Genomic DNA, 23,424 nt, shown 5'->3' with positions numbered 1-23,424 from the left:
GATAGACAAGATGAGATTAGTAAACGCAATAACAAATAATAACCAATCACTCTCCTGTAAATCATTTATCCTTCACCCGTAAGTGCCGTGTGGTTCTCGGCACCAATAGAAAAAGTATAGAACTAATTGCTCTCTCTCCCATGGATGTCGTAAAAGGCGACTAGGAATAGGTTTATTAACTTCAGATTCTTCTCCTAGGCGACGGGCTACCAACTTGTCACTATATGAATCTCAATTTTATTATAAAACCTAAAAGCTGGGCGTGGCCTATCAGTCTTTTCAAGGCTGTTGATTCTGTCTCCCCGCAATGGATATAGATGTGATTATGTTTGTATGTATATATGTTAATCCTTTAGTTATATCTATGAATATTCTACATTTAAAAGAGTTAAATCTGAAAAAGGTAGCGTATGTTTGAAAATGTCATAACTGAAAATAACGTGGAACATTCATAATTTTAGTCGCAAAGTGAGTTGTCATGTACTTAAGAGCCCTAGATTAAATTACTACTTCCAAGATTTCTACGGTACCTTGAATAAAGTTATACGATTCGTAATCAACAGTTGCGATTTTCGCTCATCATTTACGAATTAATTAAAAAAGGAGCTTAAGCTTTTGAGTCCACAAGCGCTTGGGAAAATAAGTCATGAAATTCTATCACAGAGTTGAACAAGCGTATCCTGGTAAGGAAAATTGCGCTATGTCTTTGCTCTGTGCTTCTGGTTTCAAAGAAATGCTGCTAATTTATTATGGGAACTTATGAGTCTGAAGCAGCAGGAGATGATCTATTACGGAATTATTTGACTATGTGTTTACTGTTGGGGTTTTAGATGTCTATACTAACAGACAGACAACTCATACTATCATAAAGTTTTTATATTATTAGTTTTGACCTTTTAACTTTAATTTAAATATTAAAACTTTAATTTTAAATATGAAGACCATAATACAAAGATTTTAAATATGAGAACTTTGGTGCAGTTGTCAGATTTCAATCAAAAGATCCCTGGTTTTGATCTTGTCAAGTCATGATGAAAAAAAAACCTTTTTCTGATTGTGTGAAGTATTGCATTACGCAAGTTTCGAACTTACTTTAGGGCCGGCTCAATCTGTGTGATTAGTCCAGTATAAACATTATTTATATTTATATCTGTGGTTGTCTTTAATACTAGTTTAAAATAAGAAGTTGTTCCATTAATTTCTGCCGGAATATAAATTGTCCGATTTTTCAGCATACTTGTTTACGACTCAACTTTTAGACAACACAACATTATTTCTGTCCAAAAGGCGGTTTAAACTCCGCTTAGCAAGTAATGTATATACACTTACCTGCATACGGTTTAAAGCATAAAATAATATACCAAAATAAACAAAACAAAACTGACTCGCTTTGAATATAAGCTGTTGAATATTATTTTAGAGCACCACGGCTTTATTTGCGCCATAGAAGTTGTTCGCGACTGAAGTCTGTTGAAGATTTTTTTTCTTTTTCATTGAATCCGTTTTAAATACATACATTCATACATATGGTCAGTGGTCACGTCAATATCCCTTGCGGGGTAGACAGAGCCAACAGTCTTGAAAAGATTGAATGGCCACGTTCAGCTATTTGGCTTAATGATAGAAATTGAGATTCAAATAGACACAGGTTGCTATCGTTGCCCATCGCCTAAAAAAGAATCCCAAGTTTGTAAGCCAATCCCTAAGTCGCCTTTTACGACATCCATGGAAAAGAGATGGAGTGGTCCTATTCTTTCTTGTATTAGTGCCGGGAACAACACGGCAATGGGGGCTGGCATGATGGGTCCTGTAAGTCCTGTAAAAAACAAGAATCAACGAATATTTGGTCGCAAAGCTTGAAGATTTCAATAATAATATCATATATCTTGGCAGCTGTTCACTCTTTAGTTCATCTTCCTCCTGACCTCAGTCCCAGTTGCATCCTCATCACTCAGGACAGGAGCCTGGTGTATGCCTTTGATCATCGATCCTGGATTGGGTGAGTCAGGTTTTTACGCGAAGCGACTGCCATCTAACCTCCGCAACCTTTGCAGGTAAACCTAACCCATATAAGCTCGCTAATAGTGACACAACCAATTGCCTAAATGTGCAGGTTTCCTCACGATGTTTTCGCTCACCGTATGGTCTACTCTCAAGTTGTCATACAATAAACAAAACCTCTTTGCATGAGGGAAATGAAGCAGCACTATACCTAAGAGGTGGCACTAGAGGCACGCCCCGTGGACGTATAGAGTGGTGTACAAACACAACGGCTGCAAAACAATTTGCTGCCGGCTCAGCGTAATGCAGCGGGTAATATGTTTCTTTATACATACATACCTACATATAGTCACGTCTATATCTCTTATTTAATAGACAGAGCCGACAGTCTTGAAGAGACTGATAGACCACGTTCAGCTATTTGTCTTAATGATAGAATTGAGATTCAAATAGTGACAGGTTGCTAGCCCATCGCCTAAAAAAAAAGAATCCCAAGTTTGTAAGCCTATCCCTTAGTCGCTTTTTACGACAATCATGGGAAAGAGATGGAGTGGTCCTATTTTTTTTATGTAAGCCGGGAACCACACATTCAGCTGGAAATATGTGTCTTTACTGTCGGAAATATTTCTTAAAATTGTATGCAGGGATCATGGCTAGTGATAAAAATGCGGTCTCTGCCTATCCAGGATAGAGGCTTGATGTCATTATACTACGATATCAATATTTTTCTTACTTTTGTAGCGGGAGCGATAATCCGGACACCAAAAGGGAAGATCTTCCGCCGTCGAATGTCGTGTTTACGCTCCAATCCGTAAAATCGCAACCGTAAAGTTTAGCATACGCGCTGTGATAGGCTGGTGGCGTGTGACGTTTGAGATGTCGTCATAGATTCCTTGCTGCTATTGGTTGAGCGCGTTATATTCTCACAATGATTGGCTGATAGCTTGTGACCTAAGCGATGTCGTTTCTTTTAATTGCGTTGGTATTATTTTAAAATGCATTAGTTCTCATCGAGCGGGACTTGTTGGAAAGCGGGACTCGGGCCCTGAAACATAATGCAACTATTATCACACAACATGATCAAGATATATATAACAATTTATGTCTTACTGACAGAGAATATTACATGCATATGCCATGCTATATATGCACTCGTTACAATGCCATGTTTAGCTGCATGGTTGGAAATTACTCGTATCTTGGCTTTAAAATTTAAAGTGAGAAAGTCAAATAATTATATATTCCAAACTTAACATTCATCCATAACTTTGCTTATTGATTTACTGAATTTCCACGAAAACACGACTTAGTTATCAAAATTTAGGAAGACTTATTTCAAAGCTTTTAGAGAATAGACATTGTATAATATTAGTTGGGAAGATAAGATAATGAAAATATATTTCTATACAACCCAGCCAACGCCCAATTCAAGGAATCGCTAAGTTAAGTAAGCAATTTCTTTTAGCATATTTCATTGAGTTAAAAGGAAAGCCAACGGAGGAACAATAACTAATCTCCTTTGGAAATGGGCCGCTTATTAAATCATGAGAAAAGGTGATACTAACAGAAAATTCGCTATATTTCGGCGTTATTACCCAGACTTTTTATGGATGGATTTAATTATAAGAACAATATAGTCACGTCTTTATCCCTGGCAGGGTGGACAAAGCCAACAGTCTCAATGAGACTGTAGCGGGAACAATGATTCGGCTCGACTGCCACCAAAGGTAAGATCATCTGCCAGGCTAGGTGTTACGCCTGGAGAACCGTGTTTCCGACGATGCTGTATCGAAGGGGGGTAAAACTGCTCCAATCCGTGAAATCTTTGCTTGCGCGATTTAGACTTTTCGCTGTTTTAGACTGATAGCGTCGCGTGATTTTATTTTCGTGTCGGTCTGCTATATACATATAGAACTAAATGATAGTATCATATCAATATATCAAATATTGTCCGGTTGTCAAGCCCATCATCAACTAAAAGGATAATAATATTAATAACCCATTCCCTTGATTGACTTTTATAATCTGTATGGAAAGAAAAGCAGTTGGCACAAGCTTTGCTTTTTTTTTTCGCTACCAGAAATGCAAGCATGGTAAGTAAGTTCGAGACTTGTGTTACAAGATACTAACTCAACAATACTATATTTTATACATACATACATATAATCACGTCTATATCCCTTGCAGGGTAGACAGAGCCAACAGTCCTGAGCGGACTGATAGGCCACGTTCAGCTATATGGCTTTAAGATAGAATTGAGATTCGAATAGTGACAAGTTGCTAGCCTATCGCCTAAAAAAAGAATCTCAAGTTTGTAAGCATATCCGACGACGATACGACATCCATGGGAAAGAGATGGAGTGGCCCTATTCTTTTTTGTATTGGTGCCGGGAACCACACGGCTATTATATATATTTTTTATACTAAATACTTATATAGATAAACATCCAAGACCCAGGCCTACTCACCCGGGCCAATCACCAGGGATGTGAGCATGTTATTGGGACTAACGCCCCGAAGGATATGTGAACGTTATCCAAGCTGTAAGAAATTAAGGTATTTTGGTAGGTAGACGAAGATAGAAGGTAGAAGCAGGAAGACGCCTTTGTACGAACTCTTGAATCGTCTGGCGGGAGCGAATTTTCGGGCTTGACCGCTACCAATGGGTAGATCTTCAGTTTGTGCTATGTCTCGTGCGCGAGTGACGATCATTGTTGGCTGTGATTGGTTGATGGCGTGTGACGTCACACAGACATGGGTGGACCTCGGGTTCCCAAGAGAGGTCGTTCATACATACATACATAAAATCACGCCTCTTTCCCGGAGGGGTAGGCAGAGACTATCTCTTTCCACTTGCCACGATCTCTGCATATTTCCTTCGCTTCATCCACATTCATAACTCTCTTCATGCAAGCTCGGCGGTTTCGGGTACTTTTGACCTGACCCTTTACCAGGACGTCCTTAATTTGAACAAGATTCGTTCGTCTAGGTCTTCCCACTCCGACCTTTCCCTCCACACTCTCCTTGTATATCTGCTTAGTCAACCTGCTTTCATTCATCCTCTACACTTGACCGGTACATGACATGACATGAGGAGGTCGTTACCATGACTAATGCCTGAGCTACGACGCAATATAGAGAGACATAGTATAGCTTTTGCTGTGCACAAAACTGTCACGCATCGGGAAGGAATTCGAATCTCCCTGTCATATTAATCTCGCGCAGTACAATTCAACGTTTAACGCGCCGCTAATAGTAAGAATTTTGTGTCTTATATATGTATATATGTCTTACTTATATATTCCGGGATCCGAACCCGGGACCTCCGGTGTCACAGACGAGCGCACTGCCACTGCGCCACTGAGGCCAACAATTGTAAGAACGGTCAATAAAACACATTATAACCTACATTAAAATTGCCTTCTTACCATCGCAATGAGAACAATATTATTCAAAATTCAAAAAATTCAAAATTCAAAATTTTTATTCATTATTATAGGATATTATTATATCGCTTAATAATTGTCGTATGGTTTAACAACTTGGTTGACGTCAAATAAATTACTTAAAAACTAAGTTTACTGCCGCTTCCAAGGCGTCAGTGCAGAAGAAGCGGTAACAAACTGCACTGCAGCATTTTCATCAACAACGTCAACTTCACAATATTAAATTATACTTAGAATAGAATGTGGACGGGAGAATACATTGTTCACGGGAGATTTATATATTTATGAGATTTAATATTGAAAAAAGAAAAATATATATATATATATATATTATGGATTGAAATATTATGGATATATATTATGATTGATATTGACAGAACTACCATGTGGTTTCCGGCACCAATCATCTCTTTACCATTATTGTCTTAAAAGGCGACTAAGGGATAGGCTTGTCAACTCGGGATTCTTTTTTTGGCGATGGACTAGCAACCTGTCACTGTTCGAATCTCAATTCTATCATTAAGGCCAAACAATAGCTGAACGTGGCCTATCAGTCTTTTGAAGACTGTTAGCACTACTTTCCCCGCAAGGGATATAGACGTGATTACATATATGTATGTATGTATGTACTAAAAATTAGTATAAAACAACACAGTGTTACCCACAGCAAAAGTTATGCCATCTGTGCGGGTTTCCTCATAAATAACTAGAAGCGATTTTGCCCCAATTCTGGCAATGCCTAGGGCGTCGTTACACCGCTTCATAATTTTGGCTGCGGGCCACGGTGAGCGGAGTTAGCCAAACTTGTTAGTTTTAAATCAAAAAGCATAGACGCAAAACTGTATTTTTTTTTAAAATATCTTCTGAAGCAGTAATTATGAATGCTATGTCTTAATGTGTGTAATGTGCCGTGTGGTTCCCGGCACCAATACAAAAAAGAATAGGACCACTCCATCTCTTTCCCGTGGATGTCGTTAAAGGCGACTGAGGGATAGGCTTACAAACTTCGGATTCTTTTTTAGGCGATGGGCTAGCAACCTCTCACTATTTGAATCTCAATTCTATCATTAAGCCAAATAGCTGAACGTAGTCATTCAGACATTACAAGATTGGCTCTGTCTACCCAGCAGGGGATATAGACGTGACCATATGTATGTATGTAAGATTTGAACCTGCACCTCTTTATGCAAATTGTTGTAAGTATAAGTATAATTTGGGCATCTCACTGACTCGACCAATGTTGCCGAAAGTTAAGAAATGATTGCATACATACATATGATCACGTCTATATCCCTTGCGGGTTAGACAGAGCCAACAGTCTTGAAAAGACTGAATGGCCACGTTGAGCTATTTGGCTTAATGATAGAATTGAGATTCGAATAGTGACAGGTTGCTAGCCCATCGCCTAAAAGAGGAATCCCAAGTTTATAAGCCTATCCCTTAGTCGCCTTTAACGACATCCATGGGAAAGAGATGGAGTGATTATCAGTATGATTGACAGTTTAAAATTTAAAATATTAATTACTATATTTCCATCTGCTGAAGAAGATATTTTTAAATAAAAGAAATCACACACAATTCAGCATTGTAAATTGAATATGAAAGATGAAATAACTTGCTAAGAAACATGAATCACTTTAGGCAGCTATTAATAAACCCATATTATTATATATCTTAATCGAAGTAACAATTAACTGAAGGTATTAATTTCTGGGCCGGCTTAATAATTGATATTAATGGATGTAGTTTGTTTCCCAAAATATACGAGAACATTCAATTTATGTCTGTCTGTATATTTATTTATTAGATATATTCCCTACTGTTTCATCTAATTGCTGAAATACACACACACACACATGTACACATGTATATAAATAAATATGTATATATTATCACGTCTACATCGTTTACGGAGTAGACAGAGCCAACGGTTTTAAAAAGACTAAAAGTTCGCGTTCAGCTTTTCGGCTTGAGATGGAATTGAGATTACTATTCCTTTGTCTACATTATATGCATACATAATTTAATACAATACATAAATTCAAGTCTATATCCCTTGCGGGGTAAAAAGAGCCAACAGTCTAAACTAAAAGACTGGAAGGTCGCGTTCAGCTGTTTGGTTTAATGATAAAATATAAAATTGAGATTCATATAGTGACAGGTTGCTAACCTATCCCTTAGTCGCCTTTGACGACATCCATGGGAAAAAGATGGAGTGATACCATTATTTTTTTCTATTGTTGCTAGGAGCTACACGGCACTCGTTACTATATCTATCCGAATAAATAGTGAAAATACAGTTAGTATAATATTTATAAGAACAAGACGCGTGACTTCCAATGTTACAAGAAAAATTGAAACGTAGCGATACCAGGAAGCAGTAATACCACCAGTATCTGAAAAACTGGCCAAGTGCGAGTTGAACTCGGACACTAAGAGTTCTTCGACCATCTTCATTCACACTTACAAATGCCAAATTAACTTTATCTATTACGTGCTGAAACATTGAACTATTGAGCAAAAAGTATGTTGTTTAGAAGCCTTCTGAAATAATTATTAAATTTTGTTCATCATTTGTTTGCTTGTATACTCTTTATTTCTTATAATCGAAATAACAAATTGTAAAGCTTTATTTGATCAAAGTATTTTATTCTTGATCTTCGTCTTTCTCTCTGTCCATAACTATTGTAAAAAAAAAATTAATTAGTTAAAAAAAAAACATTTTCTCTCTTCTATTTTCTAAAGTTTTCAAAATGGTTCTTTCGTCTCTTACTCTAAATAACGCTTCTTCGTTTGATGATTTTTAATACGGAACCCTAGAAATGTCTTAGCAGCGTCAACGGAAACTCGTTAATAATACAAAGCTCCATCGTTGAAGCATGAATATTCGAAAACAGAGCTTTCACGATTGTTAAGAAAAAACAGAATATTTTTTTTATTGTTCTCGCAAACGTAAAAACATTCGATATTTGGGGATGGTCCATTTTTTTTTTGCTTCCAATTAAATAAAGATAAAAAATAGTATATTTGTATAGCTTTGATACCAATTTTACGTGTTGATATACATAGGTATCACGTGCGAATAATTTTAATATTTTTTTTTGTAGCTAATACTTCTGTAGTTTTATATGGACTTTTATAGAAATTCAAAATCTCAATTTAAGTTACAAATGACAAATTAAGTTTACTTGTTGGTTTATTGTCGCTTGACGCGTTATCTACTGAACCAATTGTAGGAAGTATAGTCACAAAAGTTAGTTCACTACAGAAAATAGAAGGAGAAAAGAGGAGAGAAATAATCAAATTTAAAGTACTTTATTTATGGAAAAAAGGAAACATTTTGGCAGTAAAATATAATCTCTGAGATTTTTCCTCTTCTTAACTAACAAACCATGGCAACCGTTGCTATGGCGTACATAAAGAAGGTCACCTAGTACGTAAAATTTCAAGAATATTATGTTCTAGGAATATTATATTGTAGGTAATTATAATTGAGAGTCTGGAAAGGACATAAAGCATTATTTATCACGGTTAAAAACTATAGTTCCCTTGGTACATGCATACATATTATCACGTCTATATCATTTACGGGGTAGACAGAGCCAACAGTCTTTAAAAGACCGAAAGGCCACGCACAGCTGTGTAAGGCTAACGGCTTACTATGTAATTACGCGTTTATTAGTGCCAGTATTATTTATAAAAAGTATATATATTTTATAGTTTTCTAAAAATAAACTCATCCTTATTAACATTACATCCTTACATTGAGCATGATTTACCGTGCCTGCGCCGTTGATTTGGACTTCATTAAGACAAAGGCATCTTAGTCCATGCAGCCATTGTCTCCCGCTCCATTGTATGGAATCCTGGCACCAAGCCATTACTTCAGGATATTTATTTGCTTTGCACTAAATTGCATTCCTGGACACAGCTATGTCTCTCTTAAGGAACTGTTTTTACCACTTTACGCTGTCTTAAAGGTATTGTGAAGCTGAGTGGAACATATTTTGAATGATTAATTACTGTGCCTGGATGACCGAGCGGTGCTCAGTGGACGTCAGAGAAACTTTAAAACGTAGTAAAATAAAAAAAAGAGTAAAAACAATGAAAAATATCCTTTGCTGGGAATCGAACCCTCTGACGTGAAAACCGATGATTCTAACCACTGCGCCACCGTAACCCGGTCGTATTTATCTTTGGCGACCAGAATGGTATAGAAAAATGGTTTCTCAGACATGCGGCCCAGTTAAATTTAATTTTTACGCACCTATATTTAAAATTTTAACGAAATATTTAGAGAATATTTTCGTGAACGCGTGTAAAAATAAATATACATACAAATATTGCTCATTTAATAGTATAGGATTAGCGAAAGAATAAAGCGTTTATATACCTGTAATTCATAATAAAGATTTTTTATATTGTATTGTGTTAAGTGGAAAAATGGGTTTATTATACTTTGATCACCCAGGTGATACCATCTGGCTGATCATTCCACACTTTTGTGTCTTGAAATCACCTACCTAATGGCAAATCACCTGGGAGATCAAAATTCACAAGATTTAAACTATAATAAGATGTTTTTTTATATCAGCTGGGTCATAAAAATCCATACAATTTTCATTTATACTTGTATTCATACGAGTATAATTTATTGCGATTAATGATAAAAAAATATTATATTTCATGAGAAATTATAATTTTACTTTTTTACGCTGCCCCAAATATACATGGGCTTTGAGAAAAATTGTTTGCATAAAAATATACATTTTTGATTGAAATACAATGCAAATATTTAATTTCGTAAATCATAAGCCACATTTAAAAAAAAAAAACTTTGTTGTAGCAGAGGAGTACTCAAAAAATAAAATAAAAAAATAAATAAAAAAGCACAGTCGTATTGTGCCGTGTAGCTTTTTACAAAAATCGCAAGTACAGCAAAGCTTAGTGACGAAACTTTTCACTTTTGCTGAACGGGACGTGATTTTTATAGGAATAAGATTTTGCTCACAGGTTAAAGTAAAAACTTATTAAAGTCCATGATGCAAGTCAAGCAAACACCTGGGTCTTAGGACTATTTTAAAATAGTCTGATATAATAGAATATATACCTATGTTTTCTAAAGCCATTTAGAAATTTGCATCTAGTAGTTATCATCGATTTTAAAATAAATGATATCTATAAGTAAAGAACGTTTTTATACGAATCAACTCCCGTCTGACTTTCGTTACTTTTGCAAGGTTACCTAACCCGTATTGGATCATGGTAATATCCCTATTCCCTTTGTCGCCTTTCACGACAAACATGGGAAAGTGATGGAGTGGTTCTATTCTTTTAAAGATGCAGATTTAACAGTTTGCTAACAAAAGGACTGAAATCATCACATAACAAGCCACTAAGAAATCGAAATAAGATTAAGTTAAAAACAAATGTGACAAAGTGTAAGAAAATATTATCCTGACCTGACTAGACTATATAATGCCCATCGCCTAAAAGAATCCCACGTTAAGTATATCTTGCTAATATCATAAATGCGAAAGTTTGTATGTGAGGAAAAACTACGGAACCGATTACGATGAAATTTGGTATGTAGATAGCTGAAGAATAACATATAGGTTACTTTTAACCCCGGAGTTCCCGCGGGATTGATAGAGTTTTCATGTGGACAAAGTCGCGGGCGGCGTCTAGTATGTTTATATAAATGTGGTATTCTTTTGGACGATCGGCTAAGAAGCTATCAAACTGACGCTATTTGAATCTATATCTATACCATTATTCTTATATCTCTAAACATTAGCCTTATTCTATTGTACACATTTTATTGTAACTATCCTACCTGTTTACACGTCAGAGTAGAATACTATACTAAAAGAATGAATTTAAAAAGAAGAATGTATTTTAGAATTTCCCAACAGTGCTTCGGGCGACTAGTCCACATTGTAAAAGAAAATGATTCACAGGTTTGAAGGTGAAACTTTTCACTTGTAGCCAACGAGGCGTGAGTTTCCTGCCAAAGAGATTTTGGTCACAAGTTTTATTCAATGTTCCAGTGTTTTGAAGCAATTTCAAGATGAACACCTGATCAAACTTGAGACTGTAATATCGATCATCTGAACAAAAAATGCATTCTTAATTACCTTTTTGTATTTTCATAATATTGTTATGCTTACATACTACTTACTACTTTACTTATCTATGTGTGTTATTTATTATTTTAAACTTTATCGCATATGAAATAACCTGTAAATTTGTTCTAAATATCTATTGAATATATCTTTCTTATATTTCACGCTGTCCAACAATATATTGCTGGCTTAAGGTGATTTGTCATAGACCTATAAACGAATAGAGCACCGAACCATAGATTTTTGCATTTTATTACGTATAAAAGTTGAAATATCATGAGAAATACATCGGCACATGACATCATAAATATATTTTCGTTTACCTTGCACATAAATACGAAGTGATGAATTTCTTTACAGAATATTTCACTAGTCGTTACACTGGAGGTGACGCTAAATTTGCGCTGGTGTTGCGCAAATAGAGCGTCAACCAACACACAAAAGAATACAGGTTTTTCGCAAATACCACGGGTATTTCAATTTTTACCGAAATGAAGGGTACTGTTATATCGAAATTAACATGATTTAAAATATAAAATAAAACTGCTGAGTTTCCTATTCCATTGACGTCAATGCAATAGGAAACCGAAGTGCAGATAATTTAATTATGTTTCTTTAGTTTGGATTGGACTTCCGCCGGGCAAACACTATAATTTCTATATCATTCAATACACTTTCTTTTTTCAGTTTAATTAAATAGTTTTTTTTAAAAACCAAATTCCGACCCGCTCCGTAACAGTGGTGTCAGAAGTGGGATACCAGTGTTGATATCGCCTTAAAAATTCCACTGGTATTCCATAACGGGTCGCGTAAAAACTAAAAACTAAAAAAGACTGAAAAGTGAGTTGTTCTAAGTCCGCGCCATATTATTTGACTGTCCGTAATCCATCTCCGGGGTGTTCTCGTCCGAAACTACACCTCGTCAAAGCCGTCACCATCCCTCGAAGACGAGTCGCGACAGTAAGCCTTACTCTCTGTAAGCCTGCCGATCGTCTACCTCATCCAGAGGGTTCTTCATAAACTGCTGCCATAAGGAGTCTGAGAGACTCTTGTCATCGCTTCATTCCTGATCACAACGCGTTGCGCGACGTGCAAACGCGTGGTCGCCGCACCGTGCTGGTGCGCCACAACTCCCGCTGTTCCTGACCAGCTTCCCCTGAAGTCCCTATTGCCGACAACGTGCTAACGTGTCTACGTGTTCGTACTCTAAACCGTATCCTGTAAAGTGTTAATCAAGTGCCAAGAAATGCAAGTCAATATCCCGTTGTTCCAGCTCCTGTAAGTAAAGCATATTATTACCTGTTATTGCTACGTTTTTCGTACGGATCTAATAATTTTATCATATCTAATTTACGTACTTGTGGATTCTATAATTTAATATTCTGAAGTAGCGTTGAGCGAACAGTTTCCTATTAATGTGTTATGTAACTTTATCAGCCCTTACAAGGGTGAACGTGAAACTCTTAATGCTTTTCTCACGAATTGCCAAAACGCTCTAGATCTGGCGTCGCATAGTCAAAAGATCCTAATAAATAAGTACATTCTGTCACGCTTAGAAGGTAAAGCTCAAATTGCATGTTCTAACAAAGTTTTTGATGATTTTAACCAATTGAAATGTTTTCTTAAACAAAACTTCGGTGAAAGAAAACATTACAACCATCTGTTGTTAGATCTACAGTCGTGCAGGCAATTATCAAATGAAACTGTTGCGCAATTCGCACTCCGTGTCGAAACTAGCCTCACTGATTTACAATCGGAAATTTACAATTCAGAATCCTTAAAAAAGGATTTATCCGGTCGCATAGCTATGACCGAAGATCTGGCTTTATTTACCTTTTCTCTAGGATTACATCCCCAGCTCAGTAATAACGTTAGATGCAGGAGCCCGAAATCCCTTAACGATGCAATTAATATCGCTCTTGAAGAAGAGAAAATTCAAAATTTAATGTATAAAACCAACAGACCTAAATGTAAAATCTGTGGTAAACAGGGTCATTCCGAATCCGAATGCCGTGAAAAATATAAACGCACGGGTCCACCACGTAACTCTTCAGACCCTCAACCATCAACATCCAATAACTCAGGGTCATTTAGTAACCAGCTTTTCTGCAAATATTGTAAAAATAAGGGTCATGATATTTCTCAATGCCGCAAAAGGAAATATAACAATGAGCGGCGTAATTTACAAAGTAATTCTAATAATCGCGACAAGCCAGCGGACATGCATCATATTACATACGATTCGCCGGCGCCGTCACCCGAACCTTACCAAGAACCATGTGAACATGACCATACTGATGACACTGATAACCCTTTAAACTAACTGCGCGGATTTCGAAAACGTGCCGTCGTCATCCGGATAATCTAGGCACACGCACCTTCTCGCGTAAGTCCCAAAATTTTAATATTGCATCTCAACACGCTCCAAAGAGGGTTTCTATTTCGTTGAGTCATAACTCCAATCCATCTCAGCATGCTCCAAAAGGAGTCTCTGTTTCGCTGAGTCATAAATCAAATTCATCTCAGCATGCTCCAAAAGGAGTCTCTGTTTCGCTGAGTCATAAATCAAATTCATCTCAGCATGCTCCAAAAGGAGTCTCTGTTTCGCTGAGTCATAAATCAAATTCATCTCAGCATGCTCCAAAAGGAGTCTCTGTTTCGCTGAGTCATAAATCAAATTCATCTCAGCATGCTCCAAAAGGAGTCTCTGTTTCGCTGAGTCATAAATCAAATTCATCTCAGCATGCTCCAAAAGGAGTCTCTGTTTCGCTGAGTCATAAACCAAATTCATCTCAGCATGCTCCAAAAGGGGTCTCTGTTTCGCTGAGTCAGCATTCTGCTACATCTCAACCTGCTCCTCTGAGGGCCCCCGTTTCGTTGAGTCACCAATCACCCTCTCCTGAGAGGTCTTCTATATCACAACTTCCTAAATCCAAGGTTGACAATCACCTTAATACCCCTGTTTATGAGGTATCCTCATCTTCAATGAAAATATGTCTTCCTCATGTTTATATAAAAACATCTTTCTCCACCAGTCCGCTACGCCTACTCATAGATACAGGTGCAAGTATAAGTCTCATCAAACGATCAAGCTTAACTAAATTACCAGAATTATCTCAAGAAATAGTTAAAATAAAAGGATTTAATAACATAGACACGTATTCCGAAACATTGGGTACTTGCTACATTGATTTTATTTTAAATGATAAACATAACGAGTATAAATTTCATCTAGTTAATGATAAAATTAATCTGGAATACGATGGTATTATCGGTAGTGACTTTTTACAACATTTTAAAGCTAATATAGACTACACTTCACATTCTATCCAAATATGCGGACAAAATCTAGATATAAACTATATTCAACCAATATACATTATTCCCGCTCGCTCTGAAGCTGTAATCGAATGCGCAGTATCTAATTACTCTCGTGAAAACTATCAAAATAATGAAGGTTTATTATTAGATCATTCTATAAGTGAAGGTGTTTATGTTGCCAACTGTCTCGTTTCTATTAAACAAAATAAACGAGTCAACATAACTGTTTTAAATACTACAAATCGTGATATTAAAATAAAAGACTATAAAGTACAGTTAACACCTCTTGAACAGCATCCTATTACAGACTCATTCGAGTGCGTAAATTCCATTTCTTATTCTAAATCTGAAAGAGTGCAAAAGGTACTTAATCTCATACGCTGTTCTCATTTAAACTCTGAAGAAAAAGAGTCCTTATTGGAATGCTGTTCCATTTATGCTGACATCTTCCATTTAGAAGGCGAACCATTGTCACACACAAATGCGATCGAACACACTATCGACTCGGGAGATGCGCCTCCAATTCATGTCAAGTCTTACCGCTTCCCCGAGTGTCACAAGGAAGAAGTAAATTCCCAAATCCGCAAAATGCTCGATCAGAACATTATACGTCCCTCTGTGTCGCCCTGGAGTGCTCCAATTTGGGTAGTTCCCAAAAAGTTAGACGCCTCCGGAAAAAAGAAATGGCGGATAGTAATAGACTACCGTCGCCTCAACGATGTTACTGTCTCGGAGAGTTATCCTCTACCTCTTATCACCGACATCTTAGACCAGCTAGGTCACTCAAAGTATTTCAGTACCCTGGACCTTTCCAGCAGCTTCCATCAGATCAAGATGAGTCCCCAAGATGCACCGAAGACTGGTTTCTCTATTAATACAAACTCTAGTACCACTGGTCACTATGAGTTCACTAGAATGCCATTCGGGTTAAAGAACGCCCCTTCTACCTTCCAAAGACTGATGAATACAGTTCTTTCTGGTCTCCAAGGTCTTCATGCCTACGTCTATCTTGATGACGTCATAATCTATAGTCATAATTTGACAGATCACATATCTAAAATCAAATTAATCTTTGATCGCCTCCGAAAATTCAACCTAAAACTACAGCCCGATAAATGTGAGTTCTTGCGACGCGAGGTCGCTTATCTTGGTCACATTATAACAGACAAAGGTGTCTGTCCGAATCCTGAAAAAGTTAAAGCTGTAACTCAATTTCCTACTCCCAAAAATCCTAAAGATATCAAATCGTTTCTAGGGCTAGTCGGTTACTATCGCCGCTTCATTAATAATTTCTCACAAATAACAAAACCACTGACCTCCCTCTTAAAAAAGGACGCTACTTTCCAGTGGTCTCACAATCAAGAACAAGCTTTTACTACCCTTAAGGAGAAACTAACTTCAGCCCCTTTGCTTCAGTATCCTAATTTCAATCAAGCTTTCCTATTAACCACGGATGCTTCAAACTATGCGATAGGAGCCGTATTATCTCAAGGCGAAATCGGTAACGATAAGCCTATATCATACGCCTCGCGAACTCTTAACAAAGCCGAGGGCAACTACTCCACTATAGAAAAGGAGCTCTTAGCCATTTTATTCGGCGTGAAAACATTCCGCCCTTATTTATACGGTCGAAGGTTCAAAATAATTACGGACCATAAACCCCTTGTATGGCTTTTCAATGTCAAAGACCCTGGCTCCAGGCTCATCCGATGGCGCCTGAAATTAGAAGAATACGACTATGAAATCGTTTATAAGAAGGGTAAATTAAATGCAAATGCTGATGCCCTATCTCGTTTCCCGGTTAACTTCCTAAATAACGATAATAACTCTGACTCTATCATATGTAACCCAACGTTACCATCTCATAACGAAAATGACTCAAATATCCTTTCATCTATATCAGAAACTTATGAACAATTTCTTCAAATAATCAGACAACACGGGGTCCAGTTCGACACAATAATTCAAGAACACAATGAGTCATTACTTAAAGCTAAATGTAAATTAATAGCTTACCCAACATCTATCGATTTAGATGAAGCCGTACCTTACTGTCAAGACATCATAAATGCCTCTACAAGTGAACCGAGTATCTGTGACATAGAACGCGAGTTACATACTTATTACTCCACATCCAATGATAACCATGTGTTTACCCATTTATTCCTTAAGGTTAATCACTTTGATGAGATGACATACAAAGACATATTTAATCTTCTCCGTCAATATAGAGAAATGATTAAATACTGGTACCTAGAAGAAAAAGAATTCGCTATATCAGATTTCGTAGATCCCTTTACAAAATTATCTTATAATAAAATTTATAATATTTTATCATTCCTATTTCATAATACAAACATAAAAGTTAATATTTACCGTAACTCTATCCGATATCCGACTCCTGACGAAGTCAAGCGCATTCTTAAAGATAACCATGATTCTCCTCTCGCCGGTCACCCAGGCATATCACGCATGCTCGAGAGAATTAAAACTCAGTTCTGGTGGAAGAGTATGCGCCAGGACATAGAAGATTATGTTAAAAATTGCCGCTCTTGCCAAATTAATAAACCCCTAAGACATACAAACAAGGCCCCTATGATCATAACTTCTTCAGCATCTCGCCCCAATGAAAAACTATATCTTGATTTAGTCGGTCCACTTCCTGAAACTCACGAACATAAATTTAAATTCCTTCTAACGTTACAAGACGATTTAACTAAATATTCTCAAGCATACCCGATGCAATCCTGTTCCGCTGAAGAAACAGCCAAATTACTAGTTCTATTTATTTCCCATATGGGCATCCCTAAATTAATAATTTCAGACCAAGGTACTAACTTTTGCTCCGACCTCTTTAAACAAATTGAGAAATTATTTAGTATCAAACATGTTTTTGCATCCCCATATCACCCTCAAACGTGTGGAGCCCTCGAAAGGAGTCACTCCACTCTAAAGGAGTATCTCAGGTCATACATTGGTGAAAACCAACATACTTGGGACCTCTACATCCCCAGTGCCATGATAGCTTATAATTCAAATGTACATAGTACTACAGGTTACTCACCCCTAGAGTTACTTTTCGGCTATAAACCATACTTACCCTCAAGTATAGACACACTCGATACGAATACTTACACAGATTATATCCGAGCTCTAAATCACCGTTTATACTACAGTCGTCAAAAAGCTCTTCAAAATATACAATCTTCAAAAGAAAAGTCAAAAAATTACTATGATTCTCATACAAAACCTTTATCCTATAAAACAGGTGATATGGTATATGTCCGTTGTCATCATAAACAAAATAAGGCCCTATCTCCAGTGTGGAAGGGTCCATTCAAAATTATAAAACTTAATGGAAATCATTCGGTTACGCTGCTCATAAACCGTAAACACGTACGTCATCATTATGACGAAATCAAACTAGCTAGTGACGTCACGTCTTAGTATCAAGTAGCATAACGAAATGATATATATTGTTTATTTCAGGTTGATGTTGCCGGTGACTATCACCTGCGAATACGTATCGCCCGTAATCAACAGTCCTGGCCTTTATTTTGATAAGCTTTTAGATGTTAAGTTTACCAATAGTGATTGGAATATTTTAGCTTACGTAGATATAAGCCATGTGCAACCCAACTTAGACAAAGTAGAGTTTTTATTTGAAAAACTTAACGTATTCTGTAATTCAATGACTTCTTCTAAAATACAGTCAGATTGCATTAATTCACTATCCGCTCTTAAAAATCAACATATTTTGAATGTAAATAAATTCTCTTCTGTAGCATATCTAGTAATAGATGGAAATCCCGGTACGCGCTTTAAAAGAGGTTTAATGGATTTCGGTGGCTCCCTGCTAAAGACTATTTTTGGTACATTAGATTCAGATGATGCAATTAAATTCTCACGGGCTATTGAAGATGTACAAACGGATGAAAAACGTCTCGCTCATCTTATGAAGGACAATATACACGTAATAAAGTCAACAATTTCATATTTTAATAATACCATGTCTAAAGTAGATGAGAACGAAAACCATATATTAAAAAATCTAAAAACTATCCATAAACTTTTAGAAACTGTATCAAATAACAACGATAAACTAGAAATTAAATCTCAATTAAGCTCACTACTAAATTCATTACAGTCCATTATTACGACCTTGTCCTTCGATATAGAAGATGTAAACAATGCTATCCTTTTTGCAAAGCTAAACATTTTACACCCGACGGTACTCAGCCCGCATCAGCTGTACAATGAATTAGATAAACACAGAAATAGTCTTCCTAGCCATTACGAGCTCCCGACACCTTTAACTTTACAAAATATACATAATTTAATAGATATATCCAAACTAACATGTTTTTATCATATGAACAAAATTATATTTGTAATTAAGATTCCACTTGTACTACCACAAGCTTATGAATTGTATAAAATAATTCCGTTACCTGTTGCTTACGATATGTCGAAACCTGATACATTCGTCCTTGTTGAGCCAACGAGCTCTTACGTAGCAATAACAGCTGATCGCATGTTTTACTCACTGATAGGAGACGTCGACAAGTGCAAAGTCATTAGTGAGAAATGCCACGTGTGCATATTAGTGAATGTGTTTTCAGTGATTGCGAATCCCACGTGTGAGACGACTCTTTTGAGTGATGTGGTCAGTAAACTTCCTGACATATGTGTAACGAAACTAATATATGGGTCAATAGATTTATTTCATAAGTTAACTTTTAACCGATGGATTTTTGTACAGTCTGAACCAGGGAAGTGCCACATAACTTGCGATGATAAAAATGTTAACTCTGATATTATTTTATTTGGAACTGGCATTTTAACTCTACCTAAGACATGTAAAGCATTTTATAAAACCTTACAGTTTACAGCCGTTGGCAAAACAGTCATCACTAATGTAACTAATACAATGTCTAATTTTAACATCTTGCAAGATGATTGTTGTGAAAGATCTAGATTAAATAAAACGCTAGAACGATTACCGTATTCTAAGCTTAATAACTTAGATAATCTTGATTCCTTACTACATGCCAGCATCCATCTCAGCTCTTTCGAAGATGAAATTAATAAGCTTGAAAATCCATCTCACTTTGAAACTTATGGCACGCATTATCTTTCCCTGAGTTTATTTAGTAGCACTTTAATTTTAATATACCTTTTGTATAAATGTCGCAAAAGATTTTCTACATCTATGGAGTCTCCATGTTGCATCCAAATATTTAATCAATGCCATAGTAAAAATAACTCTACTCCACAAACCACGCAAACTACATTTCATAGATACTCTCTTAAATCCTCAGATAGAGATGTTACTGAAAACATAGAAGAGGAAGTGCGCATGACGCCTTCTCCTACCAAGAGGAATATACACAATTTTACAAGAAGCCACGATTCCTAGTTTATTAATATTTGGATGAATCATAAGACCATAAAATGTAATTTTATTAATGAATGTCCTTTTTATGATAGTTACTTTCTTTTGATTTTTTGTATTGATTTGTTAGTTTTGTAATTTGTTTATTTTAATAATGTAACTTTGTTCTAGCGAAATTCCAATCTTTTCAAGTTATCTCTCATCACTTTAAGATGTGATGATCGATCTTAACGGGGGGGTTGTTATATCGAAATTAACATGATTTAAAATATAAAATAAAACTGCTGAGTTTCCTATTCCATTGACGTCAATGCAATAGGAAACCGAAGTGCAGATAATTTAATTATGTTTCTTTAGTTTGGATTGGACTTCCGCCGGGCAAACACTATAATTTCTATATCATTCAATACACTTTCTTTTTTCAGTTTAATTAAATAGTTTTTTTTAAAAACCAAATTCCGACCCGCTCCGTAACAGTACCCTATGATCTCATCCAAGCTCTTAATTATATATACGTGAAATTTCAAGAAGACTGGTTCAATAGATAACGGGTGAAGGGAAAACAAATAAATTTTCTTTCGCATTTATATTATGTGGGATTTCTGGGTGGTCCACAGAACTTCCGTGGTTCGTATCTACATTGTTCGTGGTCTATGTCATCAAATGCATTGAACGTATTTCATCGATCTTGCCTCTATCGGTGCCCTTTCAACTCAGTGCGATATTTCAAATGCGTTTCACTTACTGCAAAAGAATTTACGGTCTTAAAGTTACTAGGAGTGAAATGTAACCTAAGATTTTATATGTATTGTTTGCCTTCCATTATTTTTACGGGACCCTTTCGGGGTAGACAGAGCCAGAAGGTCTCGAAAAGACTCAAAGATCACGTTCAGCTGTATGGCTTCATGATGGAATTAAGTTTTCATGTTGCTAGTCAATAGCTTATAAGAGGAATTAAGTTCACAGGTTCAGCCCATCACCTACAAGTGGAATTCCAAGGTTTTAAGCCTATCCCACAGTGGCATTTTACGACATCCATGGGAAAGAAATGGAGTAGTTCTATTCTCAAGTGTTGGAAACCACCCTGCCCCTATTGTACCTTTAAATGCCTTTCTGGTATACCCTGTACCATGAACATGTTACATGTATATAACCCTAAAAAGCTCTTTGCTTACAACCTTCGTCTAACTGCGACCACTAATAACGGACTTGACCCTGGCTGTTATTTGGACAATTTATGTTACAGCGGCTACACGGAAATGAGAACTACCTTTTAGACCGGGGTATCGCGAGCGACCTCTATAAAACATTGTGAAATCACGTATAGGACAGTTTGTTAAAATTAAACGTCTAATCTTTTGAACCGTGTGGTTCCCAACGTTTTGGAAAAGGACAACATCATATCTTTCCTATGAACACCTTAAATGGCGACTAAGGGAATTATAAACTCGGGATTATTTTTGTAGGGTTGGCGAACGGTCACTATTTGAATTTCAATTCCATCTTCAAGCCATATACAAACGTGGCAGTTTAGCCTTTATGTGACTGTTGGCTCTGTCTACCCTGCAATTGATATAGACGTGATTATATGTATGTAAATATATTGCTTAAAAACTTTCCACGTATTTATTTACTTCTCTCTAGAATCTGGAATTATCTTCTTTCTATCTCTGTCCTTACTTCGTTCTTTCAGCTATCTACAAGACAGCACGTATCAATGTAATGTAAGACAATTTTTTTAAAATCTTATCTCATCATTATCATCACAATTGTGGTCTTTTGAGGATTCAGTCTTGGATACAGGCTTCTCTCTTCTTCCACTCTTCGCGATCTTGTGCTGGCTTATCCAGTAATGACCTCCATGCCGTCGGATGTCGGCTGACCTCTGTAGACAGCTAATATTTCAAACTGCTTTGTTAGTAAAGTCTCGGATGAAGGTAACAATGCTCTGATTTTTCCAAACACCTACTGACCTACATAAAATACATTTCGCATACAAAATCCTTGACAAACGATCCCTCGGGAATCCTTATATGAACACGTGTCAAAGCAAACGTGATTAATTTTAAATATACATTAAACGCAAACCGAACGACGCGGAGCCATACAAATTATATGGCATTAACAAAGCGTGATCATCAGACGAAATGCGTAAAATACATTAAAAGCGCGAAGTATTTTCGGATATAAATGCGTTTGAGTATATTCCGTCTCGGGCTTTGATCTCTTATCTGTATAATAAGAACTGAAGGTCTATGAAGGCACTTCCGAACGTCTCGAGGCGGCGTGTCACAGACATATTTTATAGACTAGACTTGTCATAACATGACTGTATAGTTGACAGCAAAACCTGTCCTTTGTTGTGAAAAGGTTTTTAAATCTTTGAAATGTCGTAACAAGTTTGATTTTCTTGCTTTCGATAAAATAATTTATTAATTGATGAGATAAAATTTGCTAATTAACTACTGATCTTGAAGTGGGCTGATGTGATAATAGAGATATGAAGAATCATAAAAATTCATAAACTTTCAAAAATATTCCATTTTTTTTTAATTTTTATTGTTATACTTTTTCGAAGTTATGTGTTCAATCGTCAACGGGTAATAAGGTAATAAATAGGTAGACGTACATAATATAGGACTACGAACAATAAGTGCTGTATTCTGTAATCTACGAGTATTATTGTACCTAATAAAAAAAAAAAAAATTGCCTCTTTGCGTAAAATCATATCCTAGATTTATTAATTTCGATGCAATACTTTAAAGTGTTATGTGACTCATCATAAAAATAAATGATAAAGATTGATTTTACGAGTATGTGCTTAAAACTACACAGAAATTATTTACAATATTCAAATACATATCGGTATAGTAATTAACTACTACAATTTCTTCATGAATCAGATTAATAAAAATGTCAAACGATAAATATTTTAAATTTAATTAGTCATATTTATATTTATTTCCATAATAGTTTTTTTTTTTAATTTGAGATAAAACATTCTTTGACTTTCAACCATGAAATTGTCAAGTCTGTTGCAAAACTTTTTATTAGGTCTGTGGTGAATATGAAGAATTGGCGGATATCTCAAATTAGGAAAGTAACTTCTGTCTTTAAATTAATGGTTTCCACTGT

General features: G+C 36.2%; 1 protein-coding gene across 1 annotated transcript in view; it reads left to right on the top strand.

The window, feature by feature from the left end:
• The window catches only part of LOC106139511 (uncharacterized), a 37,797-nt gene extending 23,902 nt beyond the window's left edge, over nucleotides 1-13,895 (top strand). Inside the window, exon 3 of the mRNA XM_060948365.1 lies at nucleotides 13,010-13,895. Within this exon, the coding sequence (XP_060804348.1) occupies nucleotides 13,010-13,895 (886 nt within the window). The remainder of the gene's footprint in view (nucleotides 1-13,009) is intronic.
• Nucleotides 13,896-23,424: the final 9,529 nt, after the last annotated feature.

The sequence above is a fragment of the Amyelois transitella genome, chromosome 15 (assembly GCF_032362555.1).
Source record: "Amyelois transitella isolate CPQ chromosome 15, ilAmyTran1.1, whole genome shotgun sequence".
In the NCBI taxonomy this organism is placed as follows: Eukaryota; Metazoa; Arthropoda; class Insecta; order Lepidoptera; family Pyralidae; genus Amyelois; species Amyelois transitella.
The sequence above is the reverse complement of the archived record's forward strand: the minus strand, read 5'-3'. Positions and strand labels throughout refer to the sequence as shown.